A 22,343-nucleotide genomic window follows, 5' to 3' on the forward strand; every position below is an offset into this window, starting at 1 on the left:
GCTGCTTGTTTGGCCAGGATAGGGTCATCAGCCCCGTGGGGATGGTACAGGAAGGACCCTCTGCCCTGGCCAGTCGGGCACAATCTTGCTCACTGGGGGCCTCCCCTTTCTCCAGACCTGAAATCCTGGGCTTGGCTTGGTATTTGGATGGGGCTTCTGGGTGGGGAGGAGTGTCCTCAGGGATCTGGGTGAGAGGGGCAGACGAGCTCCAAACTGGGTTTCAGCGTGAAGTTTGCCCAGAGCTCGGCTCCCTAGCTGGGACCTGGCCCCAAGGCAGGTGCTCTGTGGCTTCACCGCTGTGGCCGTGGGTCCTCTGTGGCTCTCCTCTTCTTCCTGTCACTGCCTCCACCTTCTGCTCTCCTCTCCTCTCCTTTCTGCTTTTATTATTTGGGTTGATCTCCCGGGAGAAATTTTGGGAATGATGGACTCAGTCATGAACCCTGAGCCTAAAACAACCGCAAAACCCCAGTGAAGGACCTTAGTCCCCTGACGAGTGAATAACACACTGCGGCCAGCCTAGATGCCAAGGTCGTAAAAAGCTCCTGCTCTTGGCACTGCCTCCGGCCCTTTCAGAGAGCGTGGGCTGGGAATGTGCCGGTGGTCAGAGGCCTGGGTAGCAGGGGGCAGGGCCCAGGGGCAATGACACCCCCTCCCTGGAAATACCTGCCAGCCCGGGGCCAAGGGGCTCCTCGACCACCAGGGGCTGGTGGTCCTGAGGGCAGCCTGGCCAGGGCTCTGGGCCTTTCCATCCAGCCTCCCTGCTGCTCAGGGACCTCAGGAGAGGACAGTCTGTGCTCGTCCTACACAGGCTTCAGCAGCGTCCGGGCAGCCTTCTGCTTTCTGAGGGGCCTCGGGGGCTGTTTAGTTCATCTCCTATTCTCCAGGTGTTTTGTCTGCACCCTTAGACCTCCTCTCAGCCATGTCCAAAAAAAGAGCCTCCCCACCATCCCCACCGGCCATGGGGCAGCCGAACGAGACCTGGGCTTTCCTGGTGGCTCCAGGCAATCACTTAACCCCAGTGACCGCAGAGGGTGGGAGGCGGGCAATGCACAGCTTTCCTTTAATCAGCAGGAAACACCGCCTTCTCTCCTAACTAAGCTGTTTGCTCGGCCAGTAAATTAAACATGCCCTTCAAGCGTTGATTTTCCTCCAGTAGGTGAGGAGTTTGGGGAAGTAGAATTCAAACAGAAAAAAAGAAAAACCACCCAGAAAAACAAAAAAGAGCCCTGAGATGGACATGCATGGATAGGAACAGGTCCTCCTTTTTGTCCAGTGCCTTCACACGAGGTGCTGGGCTCCTCACCAGCCGGCCGCAAAGGCATCAGACCCTGGGTAGAGGGGTATCCCACCCAAGTCTGCTGGAGCTCTGTGCAGTCACCAGGTCACATAATAAGGTGGCATGTTAATAACTCCTCCCAATTCACCTTGGCATACACACCCCAGGAAGCGCTGGGGGTGGTCTTTCAATCCTCAGCAGTCTTGGGTCCTTGGGATGGGTGCGCACCAGCTGCCGTTCTGTTGTTGCATTTTTGAAAGGATCCTACAAGTCGGTTAAAAAGCAACCGTTGGCCACTTAAAACATAATTACTTCTGTGAACGCTGCTAAATTAAATAAATGTTATCCCCATCATTTTTTAAGACTTCGATTTCTTTTGAAAAGAAACATTTTGTTATTTCTCCCATGCATCAGTTTGAGTCAGCATGAGGACCTCGAAGTTCCTGTCTCTCTGGAGACGTCCCTTCCACCCTCCAATGTCAGGGAACCGGGAGGGGGCCATGAGCCGAGAGCCAGGGTGGCCACAGTGTTTGGGTCCCTTTCTGAGGTTTTCAAGTCCCAGAGGAGGGCGGAAGCATCCGGATCAGAGGCTATCAGGCTCCGAGAGGGGAGCAGCTAGCCTGCCACGCCTCTCACCCGCAGCCCCCTCCTCCTATCTCTCTTCTCGGAGTTTTTTAATCTTACGAGTGAGATCCACCTCACGTGAAAATGGACCATTTTAAAGTGTACAATTCAGGGGCACGCTCGCCACCTATGTCTGGTTCCAAAACATTTTCATCTCCCAAAGGAGACTCCAGGCCTACCAACCAGTCACCCCCACCCCACCATCACGGGTCCTGTCTCTATGGGTTTGCCTTTTGTCCGTACATTTGGCATAAATGGAATCTTAGGACTCGTGGTCTTTTGTGTCCGGCCTCCTTCACTCGGTGTGACACTCCCGAGGCTCGCCTGCGTTGCCCCCGTGAGGTCGATCTTCTTCATCTATATTAATGTGAACAGCCTGTTGTGTGTCTGGACCACGTTTGTTGATCCTCTCATGTGTTGCTCCCCTTGGGGAGCCTGGGGGTAAACACTGGTGGGATCCTCACCCCTGGCCTCCCTGTTTGCCACTCTAAGGTTGATGCCAGGAGTGAAGCTGGTTTTCTGGCTGTTTGACCAGTTCACTCGCCTTGTCCCCTCGCCACGCCCACTCTTCATGTGCCTCAGGGCCACCCTCAGGTGAACTTCTAGGCGGCACTGTTTTGGGGACAACTGCCTCTTAGGTTGGACCCCAAAGAAAGAGCCACACTGGACAGACAAGCTGGAGACCCTTTTGCTCAGTCCCGTGATCTGGGAGCCCCCAGGGCTCCCAAGTCCATGACTCAGCAGGCCTCTGTCCTAATCTGCCCCATTAAGTAGTCAGGGGACTTCTAGGAACCCTCACCAGCCCCAGAACATCCCCACCCCACCTCCCTCCCAGAGCAGCCCAAATTTCACATAGCTCAAGTTCTGAGTCCCCCCGAGATCTTGGGACTTGCCCCATTCCCTAATTCCAAGGCTGCAGACACAAACTGGTTCCAGAATGAATGCCTCATCACCAACCCCCCAGAGTGGAGCCTCCCAGAGTGTCTGCGTTCCCCACTACCCCCATCCCATGGAGCGTGGGCGTCCCTCCTGCCCTAATGCAGAATGGGCCAGTGTGTCCTCAGCCATTGCCAGGGGCTTTGGGAGCCTGGGGAGAACTCTGCTGACCCACATTGTTCCCCAAGTGTTGCTGGAACCTCCCCCTGGGAGCCCCTAGCAGAGGCCGCGCCTCCCAGGCAGTGGGGGGTGGCTGGCCTGTTTCTCTTCTGTCCCCTGTCCCGGCTGGTCCCCAAACTCGGGGCCCGGGAAGCGGAGCTGCACAGGCTGACTCTGTGTTGTCTCCTCCAGGTGACGGCGACATTGTAAATAACATGTACGGGCCGGACCCCGACCTGCTGGCGGGCGAGAGCGCGGAGGACGAGACTGAGGACAGCATCATGTCCCCCATCCCCATGGGGCCGCCGTCCCCCTTCCCCACGCCCAAGGAAGGCTCGCCATATGAGGCCCCGGTCTACATCCCTGAGGACATCCGCATCCCCCCGGGCTTCGAGCTCCGTGAGTCCTCCATCCCCGGAGCCGGCCTGGGCATCTGGGCCAAGAAGAAGATGGAGGTGGGGGAGCGGTTTGGCCCATACATGGTGGCACCCCGGGCCACGCTGAACGAGGCGGACTTCGGATGGGAGGTGAGCCCTGCCGCGCCCACGCGCGCATGATTGATGGCGGCCGTTTGTCTCGCAGTCCATCTATTTATAAAGCCGGGTTGATGGTGCTGCCTGAGGCGGGAGGCTGGGTCGCAGAGAGTGCTGAATTTCCCAGGCTTATTTTATCCCGCGGCTTGCATGACGCGACTCCAAAAACACCAGAGGCCTAGTGGACGCCGGGCGGCCCCGTCTAGCGCACCCGCTCTCTTCCCGGAAATGTGTCTTTAATGAGCTCATGTCTTAAACCCCTCAAGTTTCCCGTCTGAATCTTAGGTGCTAAGGCTGCCATCTCGGCAGGACTTTGGGCATCAATGGGAGTCTCCCAGAACAAGGTCTCTGCTCCCGGGAAAGTGCTCAGATGGGGGCCCAACTCCCAGCAGAGCAGCACGTGTCTGGTGGTCACGCTGCTCCAGATGCCGCAGGTGCATCCACACCCTGGGCTTCCTGTTGGTCTGCCCGGGTCAGCCGGCTCCTTAAGAGGAGCTCCCACTTCTCAGATTAGCGGGGACAGAGAGGAGAGTCTTGTGGTTTTGATTTCCCTGATGATCCAGGCCTGGCTCAGCAGTCCTGGAGGCTGTGTGTAACCTGGAGAGGGAGGCTGATTAGGTGGGGGGGTGGGGGTTAACAGCCATGAAAGGGCTCTTCCTCTGGAGGCATCCTGCTCTGACCACGAGGGACACGGCCCCAGTTCAGGGGGCTTTCAAGGTGGTCTCCTAAGGACCAGGGCCCCACGAACACTCACTCCCCTCTGGTCCTGGCCTCTCTGCAGGCCCCACAGAGCCAGTGTGCAGTGGTATTTTGGGCAGGGACCCTGCCTGGACGGAAAATGCAAGTGCCAACCCAGATTCCTCCTGGCTGTTTCACCACTTCCAAAAGTGCTTGGATGGTGGTCAGAGCTAGGAAGGGGAGAGCCATCCAAGGAGGGAAGAGGGCCCTGTGTGGCCAGCAGCTGTGTCCCCTGCCAGTGGTTCAGGGTGGTGGGGCTCAGGGTGGGGCTGACTCCTCCAACTGCTCGTTGGCTTTGGAAAAGTTCCCATGCTGTGTGTCTCTCAGGGTCTATGGTCAGTGAGGGGCCATCTTTGCCCTCTGACGAGTCTTTACCATCTAGAAGGCTGCTCTTGGGGACATCACTATTCCCTGAAGACTCGAGGTGCACAGTGCATGACCCTTGAACATCCCTCAGGGGACCCTCAGCAGCCCTTGAACATCTCCCCCGGTCCGGTCCATCAGCTTTTGAAACCCTCTGAAAGGGTCTCACAGAGTCTGGTTTAGTCGTGTGCTGGGGGTAGTACTGCAGACCTGAGACCCCCATTCCCTTCACAAGGGAGGATATGGGGGCGCCCCAAATGCTGGATGCCCTGATTCTCCTGCAGGCGGGTTTGTGGTAGCACATGAGGTATGGACATCAGGGGACGCAGAAGCCCCCTACCAGGTGCCAGCCGACAGCCCAAGCTCCATGGATGGCTTTGAAGGTTTAGAGGGGCAGTGGGTTGACCGGATGGATGAAGGAGCAGGCATGCCAGGATTCACCACAGCTGAGTGGTGGAGGCCATAATTGCACTGTGTGAACCGGCCTGTCTGTCCCCTGCTGTTCCCAGGTGGCTGACTCCGTGTGTGTGGCTGTCAAGGTCGGGTCACCTGCAGAACAGGAGGGAGGGAGCAAAGTGAGAAGTTGGGAGGTGAGGCCCTCTTAAGCTCTTCAGAGATCCACAGGGTGGCCCTCGCTGGGCCGAGAAGAGTGTGTTCACATGATGTGACCCATCAGTGGCTTGGGCTGTAGGATGGCCTGTCCTGGACTTCCCACCTGGCTGTTTTCAGGAGGAATTTAGGGGTTTGTGTGATGTGCTCAGAAGGGCCTGGACTACTGAATTAGGAGACAGCTTCAGATGGTGGAGGGTAAACAAACCCTGCATGTAGCGTGATGGATGACCTTGAAGTGACCTGATTCTCATCGGCTCAGGTGCAGGCCTCTGTTTGCTCTAATTTTAAAGAAACGGCCCGTATCACGGCCACCCTGGGTGCCGGGCCTGGTACAGGCCGTGCTGTTATCTACCCGGTGCCTGTTGACTTTGTGATATTATTTGTCCTCCGTGTACGTCCGGGATCGCTCCCCTCCAAGGTGCCTCCTGCCCCACCCTGGGCAGCGACTGATTCCGGGGCCGAGACCTGACTGCCACCTTTCCTGCCGGCCCTGGCAGGTATTTGCTCTGCGTCCGCGTCCTCATGTCATGTTCCAGATGCACTGTGTGACTTGCCTAACCTTGTCTCCTTGGCGAGTTCAGGCCTGACCGCCTGTGCTGGGGCCATCTCTGGGCTTCCTGGCCTCCTGTCCTGTTCCCTCCAACACAGTCATGAGCAGCTGTTGGTGTCGCCATAGTCATGGTCAAGCCCCAAGAACAGAATCAGGCATCCTGAAACCCATGGTAAACCTGCTTTGGCCTGAAATAAATCATGAGGTTGAAGTGGTTTCTTTCTAGCTCCCTGGATCTCTGGGTGGAAGTCAAATAGCCTCACTTACGTCCCCAAACAGGAAACTGCAGTGGCACTTGGTTCCTGCATCCTCCTCCCCGTGACAGTGTCTGTCAGTGGGCTTCACTGCCCTTGAAGGGCAGGCATGGCCCTCACCTTCACTCTGCTGCAAACAGGGCCCAGACCAGGAGTGGAGGACCCAGGCTCCAGAATCTAGACCTTCTGTGGCTCCGGACAGCAGAGGGGCCTCCAGAGGAGCCCTGAGTCCCAAGTGAGGCAGCTGACTGTGTCCTTGCACCCTGCAAATGCCCGCCCTGGGCCTGTGATCTACTCGGCCCCATGCAGGGTTGGGAACAAAGACGATCACTAGAAGAGCGTCAACGTCTGAGCATCCCGGCTGGGGATTCCAGACAGACTGAGGCCTGTCGCGGCAGGGCCCAGGGACAGTACCCGCAGGCCCACAGTCCGGTCCTAAAGCTTGGATGTGTCGTTACTCAGTGTCACCGCAGTACTGGAGCTCTGTCAGTCAGTGTGACTCCATGTGACTACAGTTTATATGGCACTGAGTCCCTGAAGACGGACAGACCATCTTCTAGCAAAGATGGCAAAGCAGCTCCGAGAAGGAGCCCGATGGTTCTGGATCCCGAGGGGCGGTGGGTGGTGCTTGTGTCTTAGCCTGGCTCAGAGCACGGTTGCTCCCACGGGGTCTGGTCTGGAGGTGCAGCAAGGGAGGAGGATCTAGGGAGATCCCCTTGCAGACACGGGGCCGGTGTCCCTCGGGGGACTGGCTCAAAATCAAGGTCAAATGGGTGATTCTTACCGTCATCTGGAGACTTCACTGAAACAATTTTCTTTCTACTGGGAGAACAGAATTCTTGTTCTGGACCATTTCACTTAACTGAAATCCAAGGGTCCCACGTCATTTTCTTTCTGTGGTGAGGTTTCTGGTGACTTGACCCTTCTGACAAAATCATTTCTGTCCCCACTGGGGCGGCGTGGATGACCTCGCGCCTTTCAGGGTCAAGGTAGCAGGAGCATCTTGGCTTGTGCAGGAATTTTACTTAAGCGAAACAGGAAGGCACGGGTTAGCCCCGTAGCTGGATATCCTCCTGCTGTTCACCTGCTTCGTCTTCACATTGGCGTCAGGAATATTTGATGATTTTAAACATTCCCCCCACCCTGACCCTGGGTGTTCTGGGGGAGGCCGGAAATGAGTTCCTCATTTTGGGGAAAAAGTACAGCTCTGCTCTCCATGCACCCAGACCTGGCAGCTGTGTCCTTGGACACAGACAGGAGCGTGGGGGTGCATGGAACATGGCTCCCCAGGCTCCATCTCAAAGGGAGGTGTCTGTCCCCTGCCCGGGACTCCCAGCCCCTCCCCTCCAGACACAGCCTGCCCGCTGACGCAGCCACCACTCACCCTCCCAGAATAAATCACCTCGTGATTGCATTCTATTGCCCCGGGGTCTGAAAAACAATGATTTTGATCATTTGTTGAGTAAATCATGACATTTATCATCGTGCTATTTATTTTGCTAATTAAGAGATGGCTGCGAGTGGCAGGCCCGAGGGAGCCGGCTGTGGAACCCGCTCCTCGGAGGTGCCACCTGCCCTGAGGTGGGGCCCCGCAGCTGTGCTTGGGTTGGGATGGCCGCACAGGCCCCCAAGGGGAGGCACGGGAGCCATTTGCACACTGAAAGTGCCCCACTCTGCTTGTCTCCCCCAGAAAGGAGGACTCTCTGGTGCCCAGCACGCTGCCCAGCCTGTAACCGACACTCAGGCAATGTCTGTCAAAAAAAAAAAAAACACGTCTGCCTCTGTTTAAGGAGCTGGTGGAAAATGTTAACGTGAATTGATGGGGTTTCAATTATCTGAAGAATTTACTCGAGTGGATTACCTCATCCTTTTGGCCGTGGTTCCTGAATATTAATACACATGTTCATTTGCTCAATCAACAAACGTCTGTGTCTGGCCCAGGGACTGTGGGAAGCTCCAGGGTTGCCGGGGAAAGGCTGCCTGTCTCTCCAGTGCTACAGTCACATGGTTGGTCCCCAAGCCGGCGCCTCTGGGGTCTCCACTCCCCCTGGACAGCTCTGGTGAGGGCAGGACCTGCCGGCCACCCCTGCGGACCATGGGCTGCCAGAACACCCAGAGATGCCAGGTAGGGATGTTCCAGGACAGGGCTGGTACGCAGCTCTGCATGCTTAGATTCTGAGACACTGTTGTGAATGTGAGCCTGAGTGATGATCCAGAACCCCTGACCTTGAAGAAGGGCATGGGGTTGAGGAAGTGAGCTCTGCTTGTGCCCACTGGTCCCCCTACATATATATATTTTTAGAAAAAATAATGCTTCCTCTTCCAAGCTGGGGCCATGTGTCCTTAAGTTAAGGAGGAGCTAAAGGTCTATTTTTGGTCCAAAGTGGCAGGAAGACGATGAAGCCCAGTGGGGTGTCTGTTCACTGCGACTCAGGGTGTCAACGCAATGGGAGCTCGGCCTCTAACATCTCAAGGACAGAATATGGTGGGGTTTCCCAAGGCTCACGACACATGCATAAACATGTGATATGGAGATCCGAGGACCCAGGATGCTTTTTCAGGTCTAAGGGCTGAGGCCACATTCACTGAGACAGATAGAGAGGCAGGTGTTCTTAGGGATCTGGCCTCTGTGCCCGGCCCTTGACACCTGCCCAAGCCTGGCTGGGGGTCAGGTGGGCATCCCAAGACTACAACCATGTGGCCCCAGCCTGAGCCCCTGATCTCCGTGGGGAACAGGCCTCCTCTTCTTTCTTCTGCACCTACACCCTCACACTCTGGCTTCAAGGACCCTGTTCTCTTTCCTCCTGAGCTGGCCACAGATGCCAGCATGGACTCACAAACACCCCCAGGCTCCCTGCCCCTCAGGCCATCAAGTCAATACTCTTGCTACAATGGAGCACCCACCTCCCCCTGGGACAGAGTTCCCGAGGCTCCTGGGAATGGGCTTCAAGCCTGTCTAGTTCCTGCTATGTAATGACCTAACAAGAAACCCTGGCTGCCTAGAGACAAATGTGTGTGCTTGACTCATAGCCTAGACGAATTGGATGCCTCTGGTGGCCCCAGAAGCATGAGCTTCCCAGCGCCATGCCCCCTGCATTGACCTCCTGGTGCTCTGCCCCCTTCTGCCTTCACCTCCCGGAGCTGTGGGCTCCTGTCTGGCCTCCAGAGGGACAAGGGCATGAGCACCACCACAGCCAGAACTGCCATTCCCCAGGATTCAGGAAGGAAATGTCCATCCTCCAGGAGAAACAACAACAGTGGCCAGCAACGAGTCTGGACACACAGATGTTTCATCACCAGCAGCCCCTGTGGAAGCGGAGCTGCTGCTCAGCCAATAGACAACCTCCTCTGCACCCCAGAATCGTCAGCAGCCTCAGGATCTGGGCACTTTCAGCCCTGTGGATGGACCTGCAGCCCCAGAGCAGCGAGAGAGGAAAGCTGGGCCCAGCAGCCCCTTCTGGCATTCCAGGTGACTCCGAGAGGAGGTTCACCTAGCCTGGGAGGAGGGGCAAGCCCAGACTGAACAACGGCTGGCCGCCAAGTTTGCAGAAAAAAATGTGACAGCTGGTACTTGAAGGTCAAGACTGTCCTTCAGGTGTTTCCATGGCATCTGAGACCTGAGAGCAGAGATCTCTGTCAGTGGGTCTCATACTGAAACCCCTGGAGCATCAGAAATACAGGTGCCCAGACCCCACCCCCAGAGACGCCAGGCTTTGGCCAGAAGAAGGGACCAGCCATGTGTGTCTGTCCGGGACGGTCTTGGTTTTTGCACCAGAAGTTCCAACAATCCTCCCTGGGTTTGTGAAAACTCCCAGGAACTTAGAATGTGCCGTGCGGGTGAGAGAAGCCAGTCTGGAAAGAGAGATGGGAGGATCCTTTCAGGCCTGCAGCATCTCCCTTGCAGGAGGGGACAGCTAGGAGCACTGACAGAGCAGATGTTTCTGAGAGGACCACCACCCTTCTCCCGCTGTGAAATCTCCACTGGGGGGGTCCAGGTGAGGGGCCGATTTGCCGTGGGTCGCTGAGGGTAACCTGACACTTCAGCAGGCGATGCTCCTGCAAGGACTGGCTTGTCCCAGAGGCACCCTGAGGCCCGAGTGCAGGTGGCCATGCTCTGTGACGCACACACACACACTTCCACACTCTTCCACACGCATTCCCTGCAAGGACCACACTCCAGCATTTTCTGTGCATCCTTCACCCTAAAGCTGTCACAGTGCTCTTGCTGACACGGCCAGGGGTGGGGGTGCAACTTTCTCCTTTTTATTTCACTCTTAGACCATCGTATTGTGTTTACTCTTGGAATTCCAGCCGTGCGGGAAAGTACTGTGGCCAGGCTGGCACAGGAGGCTAGGACTGGTTTCAGCTCCAAAGACTGAGCCTCCTGCTAGTCCAACGGACTCACTCGCAAGGCGTGGTATTCTTGGTCCCTGTCCTTGCCTGTCCTTTCTCTCCGCAGCACCAGAATGCACACTGGGACCTTCCCGGGCGCATCCCACCCCCCAGGGACCGGGAGCCCGGAGGCTGTCTGTACTTTGCCCTCCTCTGCCCGGCCGGCTAATTCACCCCAGACACTGACTCTGCTTCTGCGCTGTCTGGGGTTTATTTTAGGCCTAGAAACATGGCAGGGCTTTTCACTTTCCATAGTGATTTTCTGAATGTGTTTAGGAGGCATCACATATGTTGAGAAAGCGTCCAAAGTCTTAAGTTACAGCTCAATGAATGTTCACACCCGTGGAAACAACACCTGGATGGTTAACAGATCTGAGGACCTCTTCTTGGGCAGTCAGATAAGAACCTGGATTCAACAACGGGGCCATCCTGTGGGAACAGGGCCGAGTGGGAGGCGGCCTGGCAGCGCTGGGGCAGAGGGGTGGGGGACACAGAGGCCCGCGCCATCTCGTTTCCCCAGGAACCGCTCCCAGCGCAGCTCCTCTGCCGTGTCTCCCAAGCACCATGACATCAGGTCCAGACGTTTTTAGCCCAAGAATGCCATGGAACCCTGCACTATCTTCGGCCCAGCTCCGAGGCGCGGGTATATAAGGAATTTTCGGAAAAAGGACAGAGAATGACTAAGAATACCTCCCTGGTAGTTCTTCTTTATTTCCTTAAGGGGTAATAACTCAGCCACAGTCCAGCAGAGGGTACTTTCTTTAAATAGAGCATTCTGATTCACAAGCGAAAAAGGAAATAAATATTTTCTTTTCATATTCGAGAGACGTCCATGAATACCAACTTCTTAAATGGTATTTTACCATCCGCATCTCTCTCTCTCACACACATACACACACACGCACACACACACACATATACACACCAGTGACAACAAGCCCATCCTTACCCCAGAATGTCTGCTTGTGAACCAGAGATGTGGACTAGCCTCAGGTTGTCAGAAGAAGAGAGAGGAGGGAAGATGGGAGGGATGGCGTCTTCGCGCAGGACCCGGGCTCACCCTTCCTGCTGGCGCTCTGTCTCCTCGTCCCACCTTCCCCTCCTTTCTCTTTTATCCTTAAGGGAAATGGGGTCACACATTCAGGGATCATGGCAAAGGCACCTGGGTCCCTGTGCTGGGCAGGACTGGTGAGGCAGGGGCGGCTGACCAGGCCAGGAGCGTGGACAAGAGGGAAGCCCTGGCATTCACTAGGTGTCTGCTGTATGCACGTGCCAGCCATGCCAGGCTCTTTCTGACTTGCGATTCTCATTCTGTCTGTGATTAGATCCCATGCCCTAGCCCCATGGACTGCACTGGGGACTGGCAGGCATTAATGCCTACCCCCTGGGTGCCCCACTGTGAAATTCTCCAGATCCCAGAGACAGCTTTCAGCCTTGCTGTAGCCAGGATTCTGAGATGGTCCCAGGGTGCCAAGAGCCTGGCTGGTGGGAGATGTGTTCAGTTCAAGCAGGAACTGTGGGGACCCCGTCCCAGAAGATCAGTCTGTGAGGCACAAAACCCAGATTCCACCCCCCATTCGAAAGAAAATCTTTTTCACCCATTTGCCTCAAGCTTGGATCCCGTGAAGCTATTGTTCTCAAGTGATTGTGTTGAGAATTCTTCAGGAGCCTTCAAAATGCAGGTTCCGGGCCCCACCCTTACCTGTGTGTGTGTCTAAGTCACTCAGTCGTGTCTGACTCTTTGCAGCCCCATGGACTGTAGCCCACCAGGCTCCTCTGTCCCTGGAATTCTCCAGGTGAGAATACTGAAGTGGGTTGCCATTTCCTTCTCCAGGGGCTCTTCCTGACCCAGGGATCAAACCCAGGTCTCTTGAACTTCAGGCAGATTCTTTACCATCTGAACTACCAGGGAAGCCCCACCCTTACCTAGTGGATTAGAATTCCTGATGGGGGTCCCCAGGAATCTGCATTCTAATTAGCAGTGGAAGAAGGGGCACTAGGAGTTCTCCATTTATGAGTGGAAGCCCAGAGAAAGAGGCTTCACTTGAATCTACCTGCACTCCCCCCACCCACCCTGTGTGTCCCACCACCACTGGACCCCAGAGCCAGGAGCAGCCTGGCTGCCCCACTGTCCTCTAGAAGGACCTTTGGGCAGCAGCAGAGGCTGGGGAAGGGGCTCCAGAAGGATCCCACCCCCACCATACAGCTAGCCATTAGCATGGCTCTCCTTGGTTGGGTAGCCCCCTGGAAACTGACAAGCGACAAGATCCCCCTCCCAAGGGCATGGCAGTGATGGTCAAGGTTGGGGGGAGGGCCCAGACACGAACTGTCCAGGTCATGCCTGGAGATTACTTGGTACATCATCATTTCTCACCTTCACTGAGCAGGTGGGAGGTCCAAGCCCTAGAGAGGGAAGGGAGTCCTGCAGGGTCATAGGGTAGTTTGGCACAGGAGCAAGAGACCAGGCAAGGGACCCTCAGGCAGCTTCCTTCAGCCCTGCCTCTCGACTGCAGCACATGCAGATAGCATTGCTGAGACCACGGACTGGGCAGCCCCCTGACCCCTCCCCAGAAGTTAGAGTAGCCCCCAGCCCACGTGGGCACTCTATCCTCACCACTCTGTCCAGGCCTCAGCTCCTCCATGGGAATGGGGACCAGTAAGGCAGGGAGTGGTCCAGACATAGCCCTTGGCCTCCTCTCTCTGCACCTGCACTGCCGGCCCAGCCAGGGTGGCTCTCAGGTTTGGCCTGGGCTGCCTGTGGCCCTGCCTTCTCCAGGCTGACCCTGCCTTCAGGAAGCGTGTGGTGGGATCCACCTGCTGAGACTGAGGCATCTGCAGCATCGCTCATTTACACGGAAATATTATGTCAAGTACTTTCCCAACAGTGGCCTTTCATAGAGTATAACAGGCTGGAGGGCAGCCCCTCTGAGCCCGGGCAGCTACTGGCCAGGCGGCTCCCCGGGGACCCCCAGCACGGCCTTGGCAAGCCTGTCATCCACTCCTTCCCTCCCTGCTGGTCAGATGAACGTCCCAGGCCTCGCAGGCCATAAAAGGTCTCCCTGGGTCATGGGACGGGGTGTGGACCTCCCCGCCAGGCCTGCTTATCAGAGCTTCTCTCGAGGTGAGAATTTTTGTGGGCTGGTCATCTCCAGGTTAGGAATGTGCTCTCATCATGTCACAGGCCACTTTGGCTCAGCCAGAAACCAGGGTGGCCCAACCGCTCCCTGCCCGTCGAGGGGCAGTGGCCGCCCGAGATCCCCTGCAGGACGTCCTCTCCCGCTCTGTCCAGGGCTGGCGTGGTGCTTCCTCCGCTCTCTTGGGCCCACAGGACACTGAGATGAGGCTGGGTTTGCTCTGATGGAGGTTGGGTCAGGCCAGGACACCCTTTGCATGTGAGAGGTCAGCCTGGGCGCACAGCAGGAGGCCCCATGGGAACAGCCCGAGTCAGCGTTCTGGTGCATGGTGGCCCCTGCCTGCTTTCATATTGTTTAGAGCCCAGAGAGCAAAATGGCCTAAAGGTGATATTTCAAGTCAGCCATTGGGTGTAGGTGGTGGTGTCTCCTCCTTGGGGTGGGGAGATGCTGAGTCGAGGATGCCCTGTCATCACTCAGGAGTCAGCGTACTGGTCGCTGCTCACCTGTGTGCCTGGCTGCCTGTGACACATGACGCCATGTCTCCAGGGAGTGGCTTGAAAAGAGGCGCCAGCCTCCCGGGCAGCGCCCAGGGTGTGCGTATGCCGCATCCTGCCCTTCTGTCCCAGCTGCACACCCCTCTTCCTGGCCAGGCAGCGCAGGGCTGGGATCACCAGCCCCCAGTGGGCCGCAGGAAGTGCCTTGTCTGGCTTTCAGGCTGCGTCCCTGCCTCCTGGGCTAATGCCCAGTCTAATTGCACATCCCATTGTGTCGTCCCTGTTCAATCATGTTCAGAAATACCTCCATCCCCTCCTTGCCCATTCAGATCTCTCTCAAGTCCATTCTGGCTTATCAGCACAGCCATTTCAGGAGCGGAGCTAAGATTTCTGCCATTTAGGCCCAAGGCATTGTCTGTCCCTGTGGCGGCGGAGATAAACCCTCACCCAGAACAAAGTCGCAATGACCTTTTACAAGTAGAAGCAGCCTTGTTTCCCTCCAGACTCATTTATCAGCCTTCCTTTCAGCCTGGCGCGCAGTGGAGGCCTGGGAGAGCGCTGCCAGGCGGGGGTGGACAGGGATTAGGACGCCCGGCTGCTTCGTTCTCCGAGGCCCCTTGGAGTCCATGGGGACAGAACTGTGCGTGGCTCTGGGGAGGGGCGGCGCTCACCAAAGAAGGTGGGGCCTGCAGTGGCCAGGCCTGGGCAAGGTGGCCATGTCCCCTGCCCTGGCCTCTTTCAGGGCCAAAGTAAAACCTTATGGACCAAGCCTGAGGCAGGCTGGACATAAGTGGCAATGATGCTGATGAAGTGGCCTGCAGCTCTGGAGCCTCCAGGCTGGCCTCTGAGCTTTGCAGCGGCTCACAGCTTTGCCCCACAGACCCCAGATAGCCTCTTGGCATCAGGCCAGCTCAGCAGGAAGCTGGGAGGAGAGGTCTCTCCCAGGCCAGATATCACAAGTCAACATGGGTAGTGCTTTGGGGCAAAAGCCCTTCCCAGGAAAGTATTTCTAGAAGGTTCCAGTTGCCTTGGCTCCTGGAACTTGGGTCACATGGGAATAGCTCGTGGATGGACCATAATGAGCTTCATGTGCGTGCAGCACCCCAGGACCCAAGGAGCGTGTGCCCCTTCTTTCAGTCTCAAGTCTGAGTTTTCAGAGGTGACTGGCACCCGTAGGGGTCCAGGCTGCAGCCCCATATCCCCTCTCCCCACCACCCCGGGAGACTGGAGGTTCAGGTCCTCAGGTGCAGGCGGAGCTCTGGAACTCCTTGGTACAGGTGGTAGGTCCTGGGGTGTCAGACACCCCTAAACTAGAGATGAGCCCCCTCGGCTTTCTCTCTTCCCCTATCTTTGCAGCAGGGACCCCACGGTGATGACTGCCCAGGTTCTGAGGGGTCCCCTTTTGTTGCTCAGCTGCACAACTAGGGGCCTCCCGGGAGCGCTGGAACAGGGGCCTCCTAGGAGCAGTGGAACAGGGGCCTCCCAGGAGCAAGAGTTACTCTTGGCAGCACCTGAGCCAAGGCAGAGGGCGGGCCCAGCTCACCTGCCAAAGTCGCCCTAGATGTGGCTGGAGTCTCTGTGGGCCCACTGAAGCCCTCTATCGAAAGCTTGACTTTAGACTCAACGTTAAGAAGAGACCGAACTTCCCTGGTAGCTCAGTTGGTATAGAATCCACCTGTAATGCAGGAGACTCAGATTTGATTCCTGGGTCGGGACGATCCCCTGGAGGACGGCATGGCAACCCACTTCAGTATTCTTGCGTGAAGAATTCCATGGGCAGAGGAGCCTGGTGGGCTACAGTCCAAGGGGTCACAAAGAGTGAGACACGACTGAGCAACAAAGCACAGCACAGCACTAAGAAGACACGAGGTTGCCCCTGGGATCTGAAGAATGAGCTCGTGTCTCCCTGACAGTGTGCTGACTCCCCTGAAGACGCAGTGGAGGTTGGAGTGCTTGTCCTGCCCTGGGCCAGCCTGACCAGTGGCTCTGGGAGGAAAATCCCCTGGGAGATGACTGCCCAGAGGCTCCAGCATCTTGTCCTTTTACTGGCCCCAAACACTCTACCAGGAGATGCCGCCTGCAGCCATTTGGCACGGACTTCAGTCCGGACCCTGTGGTGGATGGGAGAGAGTGAGTGATGGATGAGAGGTTGGGGGGATGGAAGAGGAGGAAGGGAAGGAGGAAGGATAAGAGGAAGAGAAGGAAGACATCAGGGATGAGGGCCTGAGTGAGGACTCTGGGCAGGCTGCTTGGGAAGCATGAATCTTGTTGCCTTCATTTGAGGAGGGAAATGGAAAAGGGGTCCAATTTGCATTTTGATAAAAGTCTTCAGACTCCACTGCTGCTGTCACAGAACTGCAGGAGAGGCACTTCCCTCATCTGTAAAGCCTGCTCTGGTGGGGATGACTCATGTGCTGCTGACTTGAAAGCCTGTCCGGGAATGGCGAACATGAGTGCCGGATTGAGAGGGACTGACTTAGACATTCTGGGGGCAGCCCAGCCGGGGCCCTGCCTGTCTGAAGATCGCTGGACCAGCTAAGCTTCCAGAGCCTCTGCTGCCTGCCCTGCACATCCAGTAGCCCTGGGGACCAATCCCTGGCGAGGTTCGGACTGGTCATCACCAGAGCTTCTGAGTCAGGCCTGAGGACAGATGAGGGAAGGCCCGTTGGAGCAGCGGGCCCTCAAAGGTCATCGCAGGACCGAGGGCAGTGGAATTGCTAGTTTCCCTGCGCTGCTCTCTCAGGCCTGGGCCCCTGCCGTCACCCACACTTGCTTCACTCAGACAGACGTACAGTCCATGCCAGGCCCTGACCCTACAGGCTCCCTCAGGAACCCATGACCCACTGACAGCCCGCAGATGACACCAGAATCCCCAACTTTTGATGGTCTGTCTAGGATTGACCTCCTTATTTAATCCCCCTTGGAATCTAAAATACATTAAGGATGGGGTCCCCCAAACAGTGGGCCAGTGGGCCCAGAGCAGGCTGTGAACACAGGGCTCCCACTCCCCACCAAGGACTGCATGGTCCTCGGGCCACTCTCAGCATCCGGGTGGGTCCTCTGAGCCTGGACAGAGGAGGCAGGTTCTCCAGCCAGACACCCTGGGATGGGCTGCGTCCTGCTCCAGGTCAGCGCTTCACTCCGCCCTTCCTCTGCCTTTACTGAGCTGATAGACCCAGAGAATTCCCTCCTTTGCAGGCCTGGGGTCCAGCCCTTAGTGCGGATCTAGCACCTCTGGCTTCCTGCTTTAGCTGTCCCTGCCCAGGTCCACAGACATTACACATCCACCAGGCAGGGCACTGAGGGGCCCACTGCCCCCTGGGGTATGACTGTCCTAAGCCCCCCTGGCCCCTGCCAGTGCCCTGCACCTCTGGATCAGAGGTTGGAGATCAGGAAAGCTTTGCAGCTGCCCCTGTGTCAGGCAGAGAGAACACTTCCTGGGACAGCCACCCAGCTACTCGAGACCCTCAGAGTCCTCAGAGGCAGTAGCCTTTAAAGGTCAGGCTTCACCCCTCCAGCAGCCCATGTTGCTCTCAGGGTGCATGGCCCTTTGAGGTGGCTCCCCTGGGGGTGTTGTCTGGCCCTGCACATCACCTCCTGGGGGATGTTCCTCCTCTCTATTTTACAGAAGAGAAAACTGACTCTTGGGAAGAGCAGCTGAGGTAACTGATGGAGCAACTAACTGCCCTCTGAGACATCAGAGTTCTGCTCCCAACCTGGGGTTTGTTTTCAGGAAATGGAGGCGTGTCTCATGCTGAGGGATTCTAGACTTGGGGAGACTTAGAGAGACATGGGATACCCCTGGGAGACACTGGGAGAATTCGGCAGACTTGGGGAGAGGCTGGCAAGGCCGCCCCACTGGTTGCCTGGCACCTCGGGTGTCAGGGCTGTTCTTGGATCCTTTATCTGAAAGCGCCTGTGAAACCCCAGGACAGGCAGGACCTGCCATGCCATTATCAGGGCAGTATCACCCCCATTAACACTGAGCAAGTGGGGGTTAGAATAGCCACTTCCAGCCTTTCTTTGTTTGTTCCTTTTAAACATCAGATAAATTTGTGAGGCTTTCTTAGAGGCAATATACAGGTTACTAAGATGTTTGTGTCACAGGGGCTAGGGGCCCAGAGAGTGGACAGAGACCCAAATAGCCACCCCTCAGTTTCTTCAGTTGTTAAGCAAGTGTTGAAATGAATTGTTCTGAAGGCAGCTGTCATTTCAACCCTAAGAGGTGGGGAAATGAAATTCTGGGGAGAGATTTCTTTGCTGGATCTGGGGGGAAAGAGTGGATAATTTTTCACTGGACATCCTTCCCCCCAAAACCTAGTGGCTGAAATTTCCGTAGAAACGTTTCTGTCTTTCCACCACCAGCTGAAGTGCACATGAGTTTTCATGACCTCTCAAATGCCTCTCTGGAGGACACAAATGCCCCTCTCTCTGATGTCCACTTGGAGATTAGAAATGCTTATCTTCAGTAGGGCTTCCCCAGTGTCACAGTAGTAAAGACTCCATCTGCAGTGCAGGAGATGCAGGTTTGATCCCTGGGTCGGGAAGATCCCCTGGAGAAGGAAATGGCAATCCACTCCAGTATTCATGCCTGGAGAATCCCATGGACAAAGGAGCCTGGTGGGCTACAGTCCATGGGGTCACAAGAGTTTGACATCACTTAGTGATTAAACCACTATCACCACATTTTCGATACTTTTAAAACATAGGCCAAGTCGTGTGAGCCCCACATGGCAACCTTCTACTTTGCATATTCCTGTTAAGTCTGTTCCCCATGACAATCAAGGCTGGCACATTTTCTGAACTGAAGAGTCAATGTGGGGCCCTCAGGTGGCTCCTGCCATGGTCTCTCCTCGCAGGAGCTCTGCTCCCCTAGACAGCCTTTTCATCTCTGATGAGTCCCCTGGCCTTGAAGCCACAGAGACACATGGGAACAAATGCAGCCAGACTTCCTGCCGGCCCCCTTCTGAGTGATGCAGAGAGCTGCATCCTGGTTTGTTTCCTATGTTTCTCCAGGAAGTCACACAGGGGCGAGGGGGCAGTGGTCTTCAGGAGGCATCCCTCAGACAGTTCCACCCAAATCCTCAGACGCTGGATTTAGTGCACGAAGAGGACTTCGACAGTCACAACATGCCTGCCAATGTGGCCTTGGTGAATTCTCGCTCAGTGGAGGTTTTCCTCAAAAGAGGAAGACATCCGTCAAATTACTTTCAAACTGTGGTGCTGGAGAAGACTCTTGAGCGTCTCTTGGACAGCAAGGAGATCAAACTAGTCAATTCTAAAGGAAATCAACCCGAATATTCATTGGAAGGTCTGATGCTGAAACTGAAGCGTCAATGCTTTGGCCACCTGATGCAAAGAGCTGACTCATTGGAAAAGACTCTGATGCTGGGGAAGATTGAAGGTAAGAGAAGAAGGGGAAGACAGAGGACGAGATGGTGTCAACGACTGATTGGAGATGAGTTGCAGCAAACTCTGGGAGATAGTGAAGGACAGGGAAGCCTGGCGTGCTACAGTCTATGAGGCCACAGGGAGTCGGGTGCAACTGAGCAACTGAACAACAATGCCAAATTGGTCGAATGGATACTAGAAACTAGAAGAATCTGCTACTGCACCCAGAGTCACCTGCAAAGTACTAATGATGGGGGGCTGCACCCAGATGTTCACTCTCAGAGTCTGGAGGCTGGAGACCTCAAGGATGTAGCCTCTGGGGGAGGGAGGTGGAATCTGTCCCAGGCCTCTCTCCGGGTCTTGGCAGTTGGCCAGATATATCTTTGGCTTATCCACATATCAGCCCAAGATCTTTGCCTGTGTCCAGGGGACTCTCCCTGTGGGCATGGGCATGTCTGTGTCCCTTTCTGGAAAGACATCAGTTTTATCAGGTTAGAGGCCCACCTGCCCTTGTATGGCCTCACCTTAACTGATTACATCTGTCAGGAGCTATTTCCACCTCAGTTCACATCAGGAGGTGCTGAGGGTTAGGGCTTCAGCATAAGAAGGGTGGGGCGGGGGGCACAGTGCAACCTGTCACAGACTCTCAAACACCCAGGCTGTGTGATTCGCAGGTGCTGCGGGTTGCAGGAGCCAGTGCAGGCACATACCTGCTCCTGTGTCCCTGTGTGGATGCTGGGGCCTGAGACCTACCGGCCAGGTATCCTCACAGGACACCAAGAGGAGGCTGCCTGGACTGGGGCATGCAGGGTGAGGACCCAGGAGGATTGGGGCATGCAGGGTGGGGACCCAGGAGCAGTTTAGTTGGTGACAACTTTGAGAACCCAAGTCAGAGTCATCAGAGACCTTCCCAGGGTCAGCATCTTCAGCCAGTTCCAACATCTTTCATTCAAAGATAAAACCAGTGACATAAACATCAGGACTGGGTTGTCTGCTCTTCGAAACCCCTCTTGCCTGCACCCTGTTGTGTGTGAGTGTGTGCATGAGTTTGGTGAACCCATAACCGAGAAAACCTGAGGGAACGTGGCTCCCAGCAGGCCTGAGAACACTTTTTCCTCAAGCAGAAGAAACTGGCTCAGGGGTAACAGACGTCACATGGAGACTTCAGAGGGACGTGGTCATCAGGACCAAAGCCGTCCGAGATCCCAAAGAGCCCTGTAGCCCCAAGACAGCACTGCCGCTGCAGGAGCATTGGCCGCCTGGAGTCCCTGGAGTCCCCCGAGGACAGTGTGGGGTGAGCCGGTGTGGTGGGGGCTGCCTGCTTCTGCCCAGTCTTCCGGTTTCAGACGAGTGCGACCCGAGCCCGGGTCAGCCGACCTGTCACTGCACTCTTCCCCGAGGGCCCTCGGGAGTCCAGTTCAAAAGGAAGTGGTTAAAAATGGTCGGCCGGCAGGGAGGAGCGGGGAGGGACAGAGGCCCAGCGGTTGGCTAATTGGAGCGCGGCCCCGGCTGGGGGGGAGGCTGCGCCCCAGACAATGTGCTCCCTAGCTGGGAGCTGGGAAGGCCCGGCGGGATTGTTATCGAATTAGTTGAAGTCAGAACCCCCCTGAATGCAGGAAAGAGGAGAGGGGAAATGAAGGCCCGGGTATAATGCGGCCTAAGTGAGGGGCCCCATTCACTGCCCCTGAAAGGCCGGCTTCCTTTCTCGGGGACAGAGGAGGCCAGTGCACTTTTGTCTGGCTGGGGGTGGGGCTGTGCTCCGAGGGTATACTTACCTACAGCCAGTGACAGGCAGGGGACGGGAAACGGGGGCATTGAAAATACCTCCCAATGCCAGCGGAGGGGTGAAAGCAGACACAATCACTGGGCACTCATCAAGAAGCTCCAGTGAGCCCCCTCCTCAGGGACTTCCTGGGGCTATGGGCCTGGTCACCCAGGGGAGGGGGCCTGCCCGCCAAGGATCCCTGACGTCCCCCACCCAGTTGTGCAGCTAGGCCATTAAGTTCTCTGTCTGCCCTTAAAATCTGGAGATGTAATATGTGCTTCAGTGGCCGACCACGTGTGCAAGAAGTAGATCTTAATAGTTGAATTAGAGAATACTATTATTGAAAGTGGCAGTTAAACCTGTGAAATACAGAAATGGACCCGCCAAAAACCTGAACAGCCAAAAATAAGGGGGAGGGGATCATGCAGGTTATGTAAAAAATAAATACTGAACAAAGTGCTATGCTCAGTAAATATTTGTTGAATTCACATATTAATTAATTTTCCAGATGAGATTTTCCTAATCCATGTTTTAAAGAGATTAGGGATTAGGAAGGAGGCAGGATCTGATTATGCAGTGGGCCCGGAGGAGATGAAAGGAGCATGGTGTGTGTGAGGTTTGGGGGCCTGGACGGCTCAGGGGGAGCCCAGGACAGGCTGGCCCGGCCCTGGGTAATCCCCCTATCGGAGAGGCTGACTTGCTATTCACAGTCACCCCCACCCCATGGCGAGGGAATGGCTGCCATGGCCATTCTTCCCCCAGTGTGGGCAGCATGCCCTGGGTTAGCCGCTGAGTCTCCAGATCCCGTGCAGCTAACCCTCTCATGGGGGAATCTGAAAGCCCGGGGGGTGCAGAGGGCCCCAATTCCAGACTCCAGGGCTTTGCAGAAAGTGAGGGGTCCAGCCGCCACCCCGGCCTGGTCCAGTGTTGCCATGACCAGCCCTTGATGGTGCTCGCTTTCCCCAGTGGCTCCTGGAGTCAGGCCTGGGTTCATGGCACCTGCCTTGTTCCTGTTGCCGACAACACTGAGCGGCACCGCTGGCCCAGGTTTCTCAGCAAGGGGCCTTGCCAGGGTCACAGAGCTGCTGATGGTGGCCCTTGAGAACCCACTGACCCGCATGG

The 22,343-nt window shown here is 56.2% G+C and overlaps 1 protein-coding gene across 2 annotated transcripts in view; it reads left to right on the forward strand.

Moving 5' to 3' along the window:
• PRDM16 (PR/SET domain 16) overlaps nt 1–22,343 on the forward strand; it is a 338,801-nt gene that overhangs the window by 102,259 nt on the left and 214,199 nt on the right. For both annotated transcript variants that reach the window (XM_040264180.1, XM_040264181.1), the window contains exon 2: nt 3,188–3,522. In XM_040264180.1, the coding sequence (XP_040120114.1) occupies nt 3,188–3,522 (335 nt within the window). The remainder of the gene's footprint in view (nt 1–3,187; nt 3,523–22,343) is intronic.

The sequence above is a fragment of the Oryx dammah genome, unplaced genomic scaffold (assembly GCF_014754425.2).
Source record: "Oryx dammah isolate SB20612 unplaced genomic scaffold, SCBI_Odam_1.1 HiC_scaffold_21, whole genome shotgun sequence".
Taxonomy (NCBI): domain Eukaryota; kingdom Metazoa; phylum Chordata; class Mammalia; order Artiodactyla; family Bovidae; genus Oryx; species Oryx dammah.